Here is a 16,311-nt window from a genome sequence, read left to right as displayed (position 1 = left end):
TATTATGTTTAATTATTAACAGGTGAATATTCAACAAAGAATGCTTCGGGACTTGGTTTAATTGTACTTCCTACAGTAATATTAATATTACTTCATTACTGTGTATTTATGATAGGTGAGTATTTGTTGTGATGGAATGATTTTGCCCACCTTTTTCATTTAAAGAACAGCATTTTTGGTTAAAATATTCTTGTATTTTTTTTTTAACTACTCAATAGAAGTTGCTTTATTAAAAGATTTCCCAGGCTATTCTTAGTGATATTTTACCCATATGGAATTATTTTAAAGTTGGCTTGGGTTTTCAAGGTATTCAGTTATCTTGTAAAAAATTATTTTTATGTATATTTGATATCAGTGTATTTTTAAAGTTATGCTATATAATTTCCTAATGATTATTATCATATTTTTATTTCAGGTTTTAACTAGTTCTACAAAATAGAATTATAAATAAGAAAGAGTAGCTTTTTTTTTTTTTTAGTTATGGCAAATCTTAACATGTAGATATCCAACCTGTAATTGGTGTCATTTTAACTGCATTTTAGGAGTAAATCACTAGCATTTTTGTTAATATTAAAATCTATTTTTTTCTTGTTACCCATGTGACTCTCAGCCTTAGAGCCTATCTCTGGCCTGCTGTACATTGGAAAAGTATTGATTTGTTATAAAATTACAGATCTAGACATAGAAGATAGGTCACTGGGAAAGAATTTACCATCTGACAAGAACTCCAGAGGTGGTCTTTGGTCATAGGCTATTATTTTTGATTGCAGAAAATACAAGCAGAAGTGATTGCTTTTTAAATACTCTCAACCCGCTTTTCCTCCATCCAGCTATGGGGATGTCCTCCTTCACCATCAGCATACTGATCATTCAGGTACTGGGCTATGTGCTCTCTGTGGTTGGATTCAGCCTCTGTGTCTCAGGTAAGAGTCCCAGCCTTCTCTAGTCTCACCTTGTCTTAGTAGGGCTTTCTCTCGGATGGAGTTCTCTTTCGTTTTCTTCTTGCTTTTATTTTGTAGACTTCAATTTTTTTTAGAGCAGTTTCAGGTTCACAGCAAACTTGAGTAGAAAGTACTGAGTTCCTGTGTACCCCCATAGCAACCTCTTCCACTATCAACATCCCCCACCAGAGTGGTAAATGTGTTATAGTCATTGAACCAACACTGACATATTATCACCCCAAATGCATAGTTTACATGAGGGTTCATTCTTAGTGTTGTATATGCTATGATTTTGATTCATGTGTAATGATATGGATCATAGTCATGGATATGATATCATTCAGTTCAGTTTCACTGCCCTAAAAATCCTCTCTTCTGCCTGTTTATCTTCCCTCTCCCTAATTACCCCAGCAGCCACCAGTGTTTTTAATGTGTCCATAGTATGTTGCCTTTTCAAATTAGCTTCTTTTACTTAGTAATATTCATTTAAGATTTCTCTGTCTTTTTGTGGCTTGATAGCTCATTTCTTTTTAGCACTGAATAACATTCCGTTGTATTGTATACTACAGTTTGTTTATCCATTCACTTATTGAAGGACATCTTGGTTGCTTCCATTTTGGGGCAACTAAGAATAAAGTTGCTCTAAACATCCAGGTGCAGGTCTTTGTGTGGACATAAGTTTCAACTCCAGTGGAGTGCAGTTGTTGGGTTGTATGTTAAGAACATATTTAGTTTTTCAGCAAACTGCCACACTGTCTTCCAAGGTGGCTATACCATTTTGCATTACCACCGGCAATGGATGAAAGTTCCTGTTGCTCAACATCCTTGCCGGCATTTAGTATCATGTGCTCCCCGCACCGAGGATAGTGCTTTCCACATTGCCATGGGTATACTGGCTGTATATGGCTTGTGGGTTGATTCTTTCAGCAGCAAGACTGCTCTGCCTATATCTGTGAGAGAGCTTTTAAAATAACTAGGCTCCATCCAGTGGGTTGGGGCCTTAGGCTTTACACACTATTTCCCATTAGTCTTGATGTGATAAGGTACATATTATACAGACAAAGGATTTTTTTCTTTTAATAATTTGAAGTCATTTCATTGACTGACTTAATAGTGATGAACAAATGTAGATAATTTTTGTTTCTTAATAAAAGGGTAATTTCTTAAAACTTAATATTATTACTGTCATTGCTAGTTCTTTTAAAAAATCAATTATTTCATATGACTTTCTAATGTAGAACTTTATTTGTTTTTACAGAGTGTATCCCGGTGCATGGTCCTCTTCTGATTTCAGGTTTGGGTATTATAGCTCTAGCAGAATTACTTGGATTAGTTTATATGAAATGTGTTGGTAAGTCAGCCTTATTTTTGTTAGCCTATGCCAGGAATTTCAAATATACAATCTGGATAATGCTTTTAGTTGATTCTTACTGTCTAGGACCAAAGAAATGCATGAGTAATTCCAAAAATGAGAAAACACAGCAAATGCCACTTTATTTTTTAAATAATTGATTTGAAATCGTTTGTGCTGTGCCTTGTGCTTAGTTGCTCAGTTGTGTCCAACTCTTTGTGACCTTGTGGACTGTAGTCCTCCAGGTTCCTCTGTCCATGGGCATTCTCCAGGCAAGAATATTGGAGTGGGTTGTCATTTCCTTTTCCAGGTATCTTCCTGACCCAGGGATCGAACCTGTGTCTCCTGCATTGGCAGGCGAGTGCTTTACCACTGAGCCACTAGGGAAGTCCCTGGTTTATATTAGTCTCCCTTTAAGCTTCCCTGTGGAGAAGGCAATGGCACCCCACTCCAGTACTTTTGCCTAGAAAATCCCATGGACGGAGGAGCCTGGTAGGCTGCAGTCCATGGGGTCGCTAGAGTCGGACATGACTGAGCAACTTCACTTTCACTTTTCACTTTCATGCATTGGAGAAGGAAATGGCAACCCACTCCAGTGTTCTTGCCTGGAGAATCCCAGGAACGGGAAGCCTGGTGGGCTGCCTTCTATGGGATCGCACAGAGTCAGACACGACTAAAGCGGCGTAGCAGCAGCAGCAGCAGCAAGCTTCCCCGGTGTCTCATAGAGTAAAGTGTCTGCCTACAAGGTGAAAGACCTGGGTTCGATCCCTGAGACCTGGGTTTAACTTTTTAATCACCATTTGTCTGGTTCTTGAAGATGACTCTGCTAATGATGTTGCTCCCTATTAATACTTGAGAATAGTATGTGACCTGCAGTATCCATGCAGCTGATGTAGTATTAGGTGTCTTTGACTGGTGGTCAGCTCTTTGTTCTTTTTTCCCCTCATTATCTGGATTTCCCTCCCTTTTATTCCCATGCTCTCTCTTGCCTTCCCTGTCTGATGACCAGCAGGTCTTGAGATACTGACTCAATGGAAATAGGCATCTTCTAGCTACTGCCCCCTTGATGTTGCTCTCTCCCTTTTTCCACCACTACACCCCTGAGAAGCCTGTGAAACCATTATCATTATAAATGTATTATTCTCACATCAAATTCAAAGTGAAACTGAATTCCTAGCAAGTTCCTCAAACTGTTTTTTCTTTATGGTAGTTTTATAAGTATATGTAAGTGAAGAATTAAGTTAGGTTTTATTTACATTTTGAGACTTTTCTAAATTAACTTTTCAAATCAACTTATCTGATACTAGAGTTCAGAGAAATGCCTTCGGTCAGTTGAAGGACAAGAAGAGAAAAGGTACAGGGAAGTAGCTCTTTAGATAATGTGGTAGACTAGAAAAGTTGATGTATTTTTCATATATAACTGAATATGTAAATATGAGTATATATAACATTTAAGGTTGCAAATTTGAGCATTTGTATTAAGAAGTAAAAATTGTAAATGCTTTCAGTGTAACTTTTACTTGTTGCTGATGCTTTATTTTGGAAAAGTCTAAAGAATGTGTCTTGACTTTTAAATCCAAGCTGTTTATGTCCCTGTGAGAGATTTAACTTTCATTATTTTCATTATTTCCCAATTTAAATTTGTAGCCTTAAATATTACTTAAAGAGTAGGATTTTAAATTTCATTTTCTATGTTATTTTTTAACTGTGTTGAAGTTTGTTTACTGAAACATTTGTTTCATAAAATGAAATCAAGGGTTGAGAACAATAACAATATGAGAAAATATAGAAGATTAAAAAGAACTAACTAAACTCAGCAGTGAAGTTGGGTGTATTATCTATGTAGGGTGCTTATGTTCATTCTTCATAAGGGTCATTACTTGTTAATTTTCTTAAGCCATTACTATTTAATTCTGTATAAGGGAATATAGTAATGTTTTGATACAAATCAACCTCCTAACAGTTAGGAAGCATATTGACCACATCTCACGTATTTTAGAAAGACACAGAATAGATATGTAAAATTAAGTGAAATTTTCTTGCCCATTGTTGGGGAGAGGTGAATCTGGTATCAAAAGATAAAGTTGTCCCTGAAAATTTAAAACCTGGAAATATATTTACTCCTTGTGTCAAGTGTTTCTGGTAGAGAAGAAGCTTTGCAAGTGAGCTTACATGAAATGCTTAAGGCTTGTGATTTATACACACACCCACACTCACATATATACATACATGGCTGTCATGCCTTAGGCCCATAGCAACAGCAGACAAATCACAATCATTCTTTAGTCACATAGGTCATATGCCTATTAGAGAGGATTAACTCAAGCTAAATTCACTTCTGCATTGTTTGGTCTTACATTAGAGGGGTCACAGCTGACTGGTGCCCTTTGACTCAATGTTCTTTATAGAGCTCTTTGTTTCAGAATGGGCTAGCCAAATGTGATGCTCCTTGGACCTAAGAATTAGAACTCAGAAACTTCTTCACACTTTTTTAAGACTATTAAAAGAGCTGCTTGGCAGTTCTTAATACTAATTCTAACAATTTATGAGGTCAAAAATATAGCTTTAAAATCTTACCTCTGACCCTTCACATTACATGGCTGTTAAGTTCTCTTTTCCTAGATAGAACATGGACACAGAGCATGGTTTAGTTGAAGTAAGTTGTATATACATTTAACTACCATGATTGTCCCAAATAAAGTTCTATAATTCTGCTTGGTTTATTTCAGAGGTTGCTAATTGTGATTACCCATATTCCCAACACATTTTATTCCATAGTACTTTAAAAAGACATTTCTTCTTGTTTGGTCTCAAGGGTGCTTTCAAATGCCTCCAGTAAAGGAGATTTACTTTGACACCACACATGGCACTAACAGAGATTGGAATCTCGTGAAAGCAGATACATAACTGATCCTCACAGAGAGTGGAACAACTAAGTGGTTTAGGAATTGGAAGAATCCAACACATCTTTGAAGTCTATGAGTCATGATTTGCCCTCTCAGTAGCAAGAGATAGCGGATGCCCTCCTGCCAGTGTACTTACTTCCTCTCTCTCTCTCTCTTTGGTTCTTTGCCTGCTAGCCAGATAGCTCATCCTCTCCTTAATGTTTTGTTTTTGTTTTTTTTGATCCTATTCGTGTCTTCTCACTGGTCTATTTTCTTACCTTTGGCTCTAAGCTTTGAGCTTCTCCTTGCTTACTTTCTGTCTCCTTTTCACCTTTCTTTCCCTTCACCAGCTTTCTTGTCTTCTTTCTTCTCTCCAGGTTCCAGTGGGAAAGAAACTTTTCAGGCCAGTCAGTTGCCATTTTCCCTTTTGGAACAAGTCTTACCAAGCTTCTGACTTGTCTGTAGATTGGCTTCCCTTGGCTCAGGTCTTACCCCCATTTCCCATCAGCTTTGGAAGCTTGATAGAGAAGGACATGGAGAAGTGGTAGGAAATACTGAGCACAGAAGACCAGAGCAGTTCTAGGGGCCTGCCTCAGTCTGCTCATAAATAAATCCAGTGCCATCATCCAATCCAGAGATCAGTGGAATTGACCATCCAGTAGCATCCTCTTCCTACAGAATGACCCGCAGGGTGTCGCCCCTTGATGCTTTTGTATCTGTAGGACTCGATTCTGTATTTAAGACCAGTTTTAGCTGCTCCTGGACCTTCTCACTTGGTTTTTATAAGGAGCATTTTTCTTCTTCCCTGTGCAACTAGAGCCATTCTTGTGTCACTTTCTTCATCTTCATTAACCAATCCAGTGAGAGGCAGTGAAGGGTAATTTGAAAAGCTAGGAAGGAATACAGACAGAGAAGGGCTTGATTGTAGCTAAAACTAGCTGGCCTCAAATAATTCTCTAAACTCAGAGGGATCTGATATTTTATTTAGTTTGTAAGCTAGCTGGAGCTTTGAAAACTGGAAAGATGGTGGGAGAAAAAAAAAAGGACGGGCTGCAAGAACAACAGCAGGGAGCTAAGGGTGGGCAATTCCACATTCCAGGTGGGTTGAGTAGGGACGGGTGTAAAGCCTACTGCGGGGGTGAGTAGATGACTGTTTTTCCACCACGAAGTATAACAAGTGACTGATTTTGAGGGACATATGGCATGTACAAATGAGAGTGTGTGTGTGTTTATTATTTGATTGGAATGGATTATTTGCATCGTTTTTTTGTGTCAGTGTATATGATTGAGTGTTCTGTACCTTTAATCTGTCAAAGCCAATCTCTTTCAGTGGAGTTTCTGACATGTTTAGTTTTAGCCCTAAATGTTTTATCTTAAAATTAAACATAATATTGCCTTAATTTCTTTCATTTATTAAATTAATTCTCTTATTTTTTTAATGTGATCAGCTTCCAATCACAGGACTATACAACCTCCTAAGGTAAGTTAAAATTTCTTAAATGAATTGGGTGTGATACTTGATGATTTATTCTGAGGAATGGTAATTGAGATATTGAACCCCATTACTCACTGTTCACCATGACATCAAATTAAGAGAACACTGAAGTTATTTCAGGGTTTCCCAGGTTGCACTGGTGGTAAAGAACCCACCTGCCAATGAACGAGACATGAGAGAGGCAGGTTTGATCCCTGGGTCAGGAGGATCCCCTGGAAGAGGGCATGACAAGCCACTCTAGTATTCTTGCCTGGAGAATCCCATGGACAGGGGAGCCTGGCAGGCTACAGTCCACAGGGCTGCAAATAGTCAGACACAACTGAAGCAATTTAGCACACATGTACGAAGTCACTTTATGACCTTTGCATGGATAGATCTAATCTAGTTTAAAACTTGGTCATTTACTAGCAATGGGTTAGAATAAATGATTCCTTAAGATTGTGCTGTTTTCTCATGCCCAGAACTGGAAAGTTGGTGTGTAAGAATAATGGTCATTATCTGCTGAAAGAATCTGATTCCAATATATCGCCTCACCTGTTGGACACATTTGAGTTGCATATACAGAATGATATTTCAGGCTTAAAAATGAGGAGAGAAGTTCATATTAAATTGATTTCATTAAAAACAATAATCTATAAAATAAATGGAACTATGGCCAAAAAATAGCTGTTCTAAATTGATTCATTTCCCTCTTTCCCCCATTTTATAAGCATTTTTCTTCCTCCAAATTGCACTGTAGTTTTTCTGTATCATAAGCTACCTGATAAAATTCCAAGAAAAGGAGCAATTTAGGAGGTAAACTGAAAGGGATAAATGGTGGGGGATGAAAAAAGCCATTTTTTCATCATGGTGACAGGGACAGGAACTACTTTATGGAAATAAGATCTGTAAAGGGCTATATTGTATTCATCTTCCTAAAAAGGATTAAGGATTAGTAATAGCTCTGTCTGGGATGCCAAAAGTGAGACTCTGTCCTGTCTGTGGCAGGAAGGGGTGATTACACATGCCTGTAAAGCTGATAAGCCTCCACAGACATTCCGGAAAGGTGAGGGAAGTGGGGGTCACCTTACCCCACGTGTTCATTCTAAAAAGATTGATACCATAGCTACACAGGTCCCAAACAGCTAGAAGTTTTAAAAGTGCCTCTGTTAAAGATAATTCTGCCATTAGACCCTTCAATCCTAACACCTGTCTTTCCTGTTACCAAGTTCAGTTTGCATGACTTGAAAATGATTGCTCTCATATCTGGCTTAACTGTATTGCTTATTATGTTGCTATCTGTGTTTGTGTTCTGTAATTAGGATTTCTTGAACAGAGAGAGGTAGGGTAGGGTGGGAAGTTCTGCACAGAAAGTATTAAGAGAATGATTCTGTTATTATCAAACTATTAGCTAAACTTGGCAAGCTCTGTCTTCCTAACCTTTATTGCCTTACTTTGTCTTTTGGCTGTAGGATTCACTGTTTATATACAGTTTAAATGTTAGCATATATAAATTATAGTATGAAAGAACATGAAATAAATTCTCTTTTATGTAAATATATTTTAAATATTTTCCAGAAAGCTGTAGAGGAACCTCTTAATGGTATGTGGTTATTACAAATTTATATGTTCTTCTTGATCCATTACCAGATCATAATAAATTGAGTTAGCCCCCAAAGCAGTTAGAATGCTCTCTGTGCCGTGAGAAGAATCTAGTTTTGTTTTTGTTTTTTTTAATTGCCTAACCTCTCTTTTCTTGATTATTCATCAAGAATTAAGAGTATTGCTTTTGTAGTGTAGTCATCTCTGAGAGAAAAATGCACTGTTCTGTGTCTCTCGAGCCAAGTGATTTTGGGTGGGGGGACTCTCTTGCCTTTTTAATTGGCCAAGATGAAATGTAACACCCCCAGTAGAGAAGGATCTCAATTAGTTTCAATTTTTAATTATAAATTTCAGATACAGTCTATCATCATGGAGTGAGAACAAAGTATCTCAGTTCTCCCCAAATCTAGATCTGTATTCCCAACGACTTTGTGTCCTTTGTGGAGCCTGTGGGTATAACCCACAGGAAGGCTTTCGTAAATAAATAGTAATCTTAAAATTAACTGGGCATGATATTACTGCATATTTGTTTGCCTAGAAATGATTTCTAATTGTGGAATCTTACTAACTGCTTGGCTTGTTACTAATTCTTAGCATTTAAAGAATCAAAAGGGATGATGAATGATGGTAAGTATAAAATCCACCTGCAATTATAGCTTGGTTAAAATATGGACATTGAAAAGAAGTAAAATTGCTTCTTGAAAGTGTGGTGTGTTTTTTTAAGGGACACTGTCAAATCATAAAGGCCCACATTTCTCAGTTTATAAAACTTATTTACTCTGTTACAAGTTGCAAAACTAATAATATAAAAGCTGTAGGGTATCACTAATCAGACTCTCCAGTCATATTGCTCATAACAAAGAAAAATAACTGCTTTAAAAAATAAACAAACATTTTTCAGATGCAGTGTCTGATGACTGAAACTTTAAATGCTCTTTGTAAGACACTTAGATAATTTGGCACAAATCTTTATCATCTTGACAGGGTTTCTTTTGTGCTCATGTTTGGTGATTTTTGTTGCATTTAGCCTGTGGAGACTTAATATCTCTGCTTTTCCAAGCAAGAATTGGGTTCTAACCTTTTGGGAGAGGATTGAAAAAGAGATATTTAGTCACTCCAGCTTTTTGAAGGGGGGACTCTGGGCTAATAATTTTTAATTTTTAATGACTGTTTCAAAGACCTATATTTATTAGTTCTTAAAGCTAATTTAGTATGAGATATTGAGTACTGTAAGCATTCATTTTAATTTTACCTTATCATATTCTGATATTTGAGTTCTGTTAACATTTGAATAATTATGTTTTCATTTTATCAAAACTTTCTTCATACCTTTGATATTTATAGTCATTCCTTGATCATGTAAAATAGTCTGCTTTCAGTTTTACTGTTCTAAAGTCTGTGACCTATGTGCTCACCTCTACAGCAAAATGCAGCATTTAACTCAAGAGGCTATATTCCCCTGAGTGCAATTAATTTTTGCATAAGATTAAAAACACGCCAGTTGTGTTTGGTGAACTCAGTTTAAAACGGTGCCTGGACTGTGTTCAGTAAGCAGTCACAGAATGATCCCACTTTTGTAAATTTGTGTCACAGCCTTTATTACAAAAAATGCATGCTCTGCTAACCACTGCACTCCTAAAAAAACAGGATTAGAAGGAAAACATTAAATGACATTTAAAAAAGAACTGATACCTGAAAGTGTGGCATGGTTTGTCTGTGTTTGCATTGTCGTGTTCTGTTGTTGGTTTTTTGTTTTTGTTTTTTTTAATTTCATTGTTTTTCTCCTTTTCCTACTGTGGTGTCATTCTTCTGTAGTCGTATGAAGAACTCTTCCCCATTTTCAGAAAACCAGTAGAAGAGCCTTGAGTTGCCTCTTCCTTTATTAATTTCCCTTAAGATATGACTTTTGGGGCACCATTGGATAGACAGCAGATTTTGTATTTTCATAGCACATGATAACTATAGCAACCTTTGAAATTCCCTTAATTTTGTTAATTTTAGCTGTTCAGAAATTGTTGGGTTTTTTCCAAATGTCTCTGTGGTGGGCTCTTCCTACTAACAGGTCACAATGCCCATGGTGTATCTGCCTTTTTGGTGAGTGAGGTACCAGGTGCCCCCTTGGGACCACAGTCCCATTTCCTCTTTCACTTAACACCTGATCACATATTTAATTTTCTTACATTAAATGAGTGGTGTCAATCTAAAATGAAAGTGATAGCATATTATTCTAGGATCAGTGTCTTTTGCTTTGGAAAAATCAACCTCTCTTGATTTCTTCTCAGCTAACCCAACAAACTGAGGTTATCAGACTTTGTTGATTTACATTTCCATTTGGCATTGGCCTTTTGCTTACTGCAGCTAAAGAGGCTAATGGATTGTCTAGTTCATGTTTGTGACCTTTGCAAATCTAAGATTAAATAATTTTTCCTTATTTTTAGATACTGTATATCTGAAACAATTTTCAATTTTTAAAATACATCAACTTGTTAAGGCATAGAAAATAGACATGCATAGCAATTATATATTCATTTTTCAATTTTCCAGAGTAACTGAAGTGGAGTGATGGACTCTAATTTGGAGAGTAGTATGACATGAAAGAAATACACTTGTGTTTAAGCACCATGGCCTTGATTCATTGTCCTGGAGAAGAAAACAAGAAAAGTAACTGGTTTCCATCTATGGGAGAAAGTAAATAATTGACCTTTAAATGATTGTTACAGTTAAGTTTTTATTCAAAGCATTTTAAAATTTAATTAATAAATGAATTATGATCTGTGTTGTGTGCCCAATTGATAATCCAGGTTTTTGTTGTTATTTTTATTCAATTAGGGGCAAAAGTAGAGTGGGCAACTTCCAAGAATGATGCCTTCCAGATCCTGGGGCCTCTTAACTCTAGGTCACCAACTTAAATTGGTTCAAGGTGAAAATTTCCTGGCACTACCTTGGTTACCCAGAGCAATCTATGAAAACAGAGGCTTCCATCAAACCTTAGCAAACTTTGGCACAGCCACTTTGGCTGTTATGGTGTTAACTGAATAATGTCTGCCTCTTCTGGGTCAGGGGCATAATATTAAGTACAGACGAGAAATTCATTTAGGAACATCCGGCTGCCTACATGGGGTATGATACTGCTGAGGATCATGGTCTTCATTCTTGGGGGTTGCCACTCACACGTTGTCCCCTCAACATACAGTGTACCAGACCCTTTCCAGACTGAGGGTAATTTTGTTGATGGATGTTTTCTTCCTTTTTTTTTTCACATCCCTTTACATGCTGTCTTGTCCTCCTGTTATTTGCTTCTGCTGTATGAGATGTAGCGCTTTTTCTCCTCTTTGAACATGGTCCAGTGACACAGTAGCATCACTTCAGAAAGGAGCCAGACTTATTCTCAAAGAACTATGTTCACACTTTTCAGCAGAAATAGCGATGGTTGTAACATATGTATCCCCTCCCTCGGATTTGAAGGCACAATCTACAGTGTTTCTTCGCTTCTTTTCTGATCTGGGGCATGAAAAACCAAGATTGAGATTTGAACTCTGAGTCTCCTGCATGGCAACATGTGTGTCACCGTCAGGCCAACAGGCCGGCCCTGAACGGGTGGTTTTACTACTGTTGTATCTGTGTTGCATGATAAACACTCATCATCTCCTCCTGTAGTCCTGCCTCATATTCACTTTACCCGAAGATTGAAAAGTAAAACAAACCCACCCCCCACGTTTCCTACCCCCCATTAGAAGATTAACATTCTGACAGTTGTGGTCACCTGGAGTACTTTTAGATTATTAGGTTTTCTTCCCTTGCGGGTGTGTGTTTGTGTGTGCACATGTGTAAGATAGGCACGTACCTCTTCTGTATGGACAACAGTGAGGTACCTACGGGAGAGCAAATGTTAATTTCATGCTTCTAGTGAGAACATTTAAAAACAAAGATCTTTATTGGGTGGACTTCTATTTGATGTGAATAGTCGATCACTTAAAACGTTTAAAAAGTTCTAGGTAATTTGCCAAGCTTTTTGACTGCTCACCAGTGCCCTCTAAAAATACTGGGTTTTCTTCCTGTTTGTGTAATAAGACATTGCTATTGTAGTTGCATTATTAATAGTTAATTCTTAGTCCATTGAATGTTCCCATGTACCTCGTTTATGCCAAATTACTCGTCATATTTTACGTTGGGACCAAGTGGTTTGCCCATGGCAAACCAAAATTTATGACCTGCTGATGCCTCTTAGAAAAGTGAACATACTATGAAAACAGTTCTTTTTGAAAAAAAGAAAAATAAATGTTCTTCCCTAATTGTGTTCCTGTCCAAAGTATTAACATGTAGAGGGAACTCTATTCCTTTATACAAATTTGATGGCTCCCACTGCTCTTCTTCCTTCTGAAAACATTTGTATTTTACTAATATAGTTTGTTAATTTAGAAATCAATTCTGATGAAAGGAGGAAAAAAGCAGATGGACTTGAAAAAGATCCAAACTCCTGTTCTCTATATGAAATCTTATAATAAACTTTTTTGTGAACCAGAGTTGTACCTTTTAATATGTAGTCAGCTCTCATTTATTTGGAGCTCAGTCTTGGGACTTATCCATCCTTTGTGTTCTCTTTAACACTACCTGTCTTTGGAGGCAGTCCTGCCCTAGACAGCACACAGAGGTGGCAGGAGAAAGGCCAGGTATGTTACTGTTACCCTTGCTGTTACTTGTCAACTTCTCTGGAAGAGGGACCACAGCAGCAGGCGTCCTCTTAACTTGGGCATCGTTGGGCCAGTTCATTCTCTTTAAATTAGACTTGTAATGACAGTAAGTTTTCTGTGACACCAAATTAAAGTTGTTAGCTGTTTTGAGTATCAATATTATCTGTTACCCCCATAATATGCTTTTTTAATCAGTGATCCCAATTTCTGCCGTCGACTTCAGTTTTATTTACTGTATGTTCTCAGAGTGACAACATTTGTCATTTTGGCAACAAATCAAATTCTCTCTCCTTCAAAACATTATCCTCCCACCTCTGCTCCCCTTCTGGCTCTCCTTTGCGGTCTGTGCCTATCTGGCTGCCTCTCATCTCTTACTTAACTTTCCTAGTACTTTGTGTGTCTCTGCTTAGCTCTGTTGGGTTTTTGTCTTGCTCCTCTCATTCAGTTTTAAAAATTCCACCATAAAACAAGAGCCTTTTTTCCCCTTCCTTTCTCTTCCTGCAGTGTTTGCATACATTAGATGCTCACTCTGTAAATTTGATGATTGAGTAGGCTGTATTTCAGTTTCCCTATATTGTTAATAGAGTGAGCCAGAAATTTTTCTTTTTAGACAAATTTCACATGCTCTGAAAACCTTCAAAGGTGATAGTTTTTTCACCTGAAAACCCTAGGTCCAATCTGTTAATTTTCTGAGAATGTCAGAATGAAAATAATGGGGTTATCCCATACTTGAGATTATTGTTCTTTTCAGGATGTTGTAATTATTTTAGTAAGTGACCAACCAAATTGTGATTTGACTTATAATAAAGCTGAAAAAGTTGTGAGTTTATGCTTCCTTCTCATTAATAAGAATTAAGCTCTGTATCACCTAGATTTCTCTTGTCCTAACATGGGTATTCAAAAACAGACATCTGTAGTGTATGTATGGAATGGCACACCCCTTGTTTACCTGTTATTGGAAACTAGAGAAGTGATTGTTGGGCAACGCTTTATCGTTATATTGTGTGTAATTTGATGAAGATTCTGTTTAGAAACAGTCTTTCACGTGTCATGTTTTCAGCCACTAACTGCCATCACCCACTGGGGTCCTTTGTTAAGTCATCTTCCATGGCTAATAGGGATAATCCAGGTAACTTTTCAAAGATGAGCAGTGAACAGGAAGCTTTCCTGCCTTTGGCTTTTGACAGCCCTTCCTTAATATTTAAGAACAGCTTTCCCATAAATTTAGCCTTTTGAAAAGAAGAGAGCATCTATAATGAACTTCTCTGTAAGGCAATATCAGTGGAATCTTAAATGTTGTTATCAGGGTTGGTGAGAGACGGAAGCATTTTTGTTTTTATTAAACAGAGCATTATTTACAAAGAGCCATTGTTGAGAATTAGATTCCACACCGTATAAATATCCATTAAAGATTCTAAATAAAGGAAACTCTGGTGTTGCTATGCGTGAGATCCTCTCCTGGGGGCTTTTTTCCATAGCAATTAAAGGTGTGCTATTTGTCAGTAGCCATTTTTTGCAGTGATTTAAAGACCAAAGTTGTTTTACAGCTGTGTTACTGTTAAAGGTTTTCTTTTTATATGTATTAAATCAATTTATCACTGTTTGAAGCTTTGAATATCTGCAATCTTTGCCAAGATACTTTTTTATTTAAAAAACATAACTTTGTAAATATTACCCTGTAATATTATATATACTTAATAAAACATTTTAAGCTATTTTTGTTGGGCTTATTTCTATTGCTGCCTCAGCAGGCGACAAGTGCATTACTGAGAAATTTTAGTTTATCAATGTATTTTCAGGTCCATATCCTATGTACCAATGCAAATGATGACTTAAAATATTAATTTGTAAGTTCTTTTTTTAAAGTATAACAATATCCAATAAGTAAATGTTTGATCAGAGCAGAGTTTTAATTGAAAGTTCCAAGTAAGTCCAATACATTAGTTTTCCCCATGATAGAGTGAATACTAAGTTTTTCTAGTCCTGGGTATACATACTCCGGACTAGCAGAGGACCTCAGCAAGCCAACTTACCTGCCTCTGTGTCCCCCCTGATCTGTAGAATCAGATCAGCCTCTTTAAGACTGAAATGCAAATTGAAATGGTTCTCCATGTTAATTGGTTATCAGCTAGGTCTAGTTTGATTGCAAGTGAAAGTAAAACTAAATCTAAGAAAAGTGGGATTTATTGGCTCATATAACTGAAAATTCACCTGTCCAGCTGGAGAGGGCCTCCCAGCAGTGTCCTCAGGATCAGAGTCTCCAACTTTCAGCTTCAGTCTCCTTCCTGTTGCCTTCTTCAGAGCCTGTGTGTGATGGCAGAATGGCTGACTGCAATCCAGTACCCGTACCTTCTCCTGAGTTCAGGGAGGGGAGAGGGGAGAAAAAAAGAGTGTCTCTCCCTTTCTGAATAGTCCTATACACCCAAGATTGCAGCTCAGAGCTCGGCCTGGGCCAGGGGCCTCTCAATCAGTGGGGCCCAGTATCTCTGACACCCAGGTTGGGCCAACCTGAACCTCATGTCTGTCTGTCCTGGAGGGAATGGAGCTGTGGACTCCATCTGGGATAGGGGTGGGGGACAGAGAGGGAGTTAACTGGAGCAAAACCGTGATTGTAACCAAATTAAGATGGCATTAGATTTTAGGCCTGTTTCTTGCGGGTATATACTGTGATTCTGCATTGTATGTGTGATTGTAAACCATTTGAATGGAAAATAATATTTGGCAGCAAAGTACCGTCTCATTCCTTACCTCATAGGCAATTTAATTTTTATGCATTTATGAGGACTTTTTTCACTCAGCAGGAGTAACTAAATGGAGTTCAGAAGGCATTTAATAGCCTACCTCCTGTACAGAAAGCTGTTCTGTGCAGCTCAGAACAGCGCTCAACTTCTTTCAAACTCCCACGGAGGTGTAGGCTTCCAGATGCATCTGGATTTCGTTTTTGTGTGGCAACCCTTCCAGCTCAAGGCCTCAAGTCTGACAGCTTTAGAAAACAATGTATTATGGTAACACCATCCATGTAGGACATGATTTCACCAGTAGCTCAGAGATTCTGCACAATTGACAGAGTTGGGTGTTTGAAGTGAGACTGTACTGGGACTCAACCCCTGGTGTTTATTTTGAGTATTTAAGTTTCATGCTCAAGTACCCATCCATCAGATCAGAGGGAAATGAAGTATTTAAGTTATGGATAATTGGATTGATTATTTAATGCCAAAGACAGCACTGCAGACTACATAGAAGTGATCGTGGATTAAATGATTAGAGCTCCACTTATTCAGCATTTATTTATTTAGTCATTTGGCGATAAGACAGCAGCTTTTCAATTCTGTTCATAGTCTCTTGTGGAAGACCAGGTATGTCATCC

General features: G+C 37.5%; 1 protein-coding gene across 1 annotated transcript in view; it reads left to right on the top strand.

Annotated features, from left to right (window-relative positions):
* Window positions 1-14,659, top strand: part of CD47 (CD47 molecule) — a 66,837-nt gene extending 52,178 nt beyond the window's left edge. Inside the window, exons 5-12 of the mRNA XM_006052430.4 lie at window positions 23-115; window positions 831-923; window positions 2,200-2,292; window positions 6,626-6,657; window positions 8,230-8,254; window positions 8,848-8,880; window positions 10,316-10,347; window positions 10,798-14,659. Of these exons, the coding sequence (XP_006052492.1) occupies window positions 23-115; window positions 831-923; window positions 2,200-2,292; window positions 6,626-6,657; window positions 8,230-8,254; window positions 8,848-8,880; window positions 10,316-10,347; window positions 10,798-10,806 (410 nt within the window). The 3' untranslated portion in view covers window positions 10,807-14,659. The remainder of the gene's footprint in view (window positions 1-22; window positions 116-830; window positions 924-2,199; window positions 2,293-6,625; window positions 6,658-8,229; window positions 8,255-8,847; window positions 8,881-10,315; window positions 10,348-10,797) is intronic.
* The last annotated feature ends 1,652 nt before the right edge of the window (window positions 14,660-16,311 follow it).

This window comes from Bubalus bubalis, chromosome 1 (genome assembly GCF_019923935.1).
Source record: "Bubalus bubalis isolate 160015118507 breed Murrah chromosome 1, NDDB_SH_1, whole genome shotgun sequence".
Classification (NCBI taxonomy): domain Eukaryota; kingdom Metazoa; phylum Chordata; class Mammalia; order Artiodactyla; family Bovidae; genus Bubalus; species Bubalus bubalis.
The sequence above is the reverse complement of the archived record's forward strand: the minus strand, read 5'-3'. Positions and strand labels throughout refer to the sequence as shown.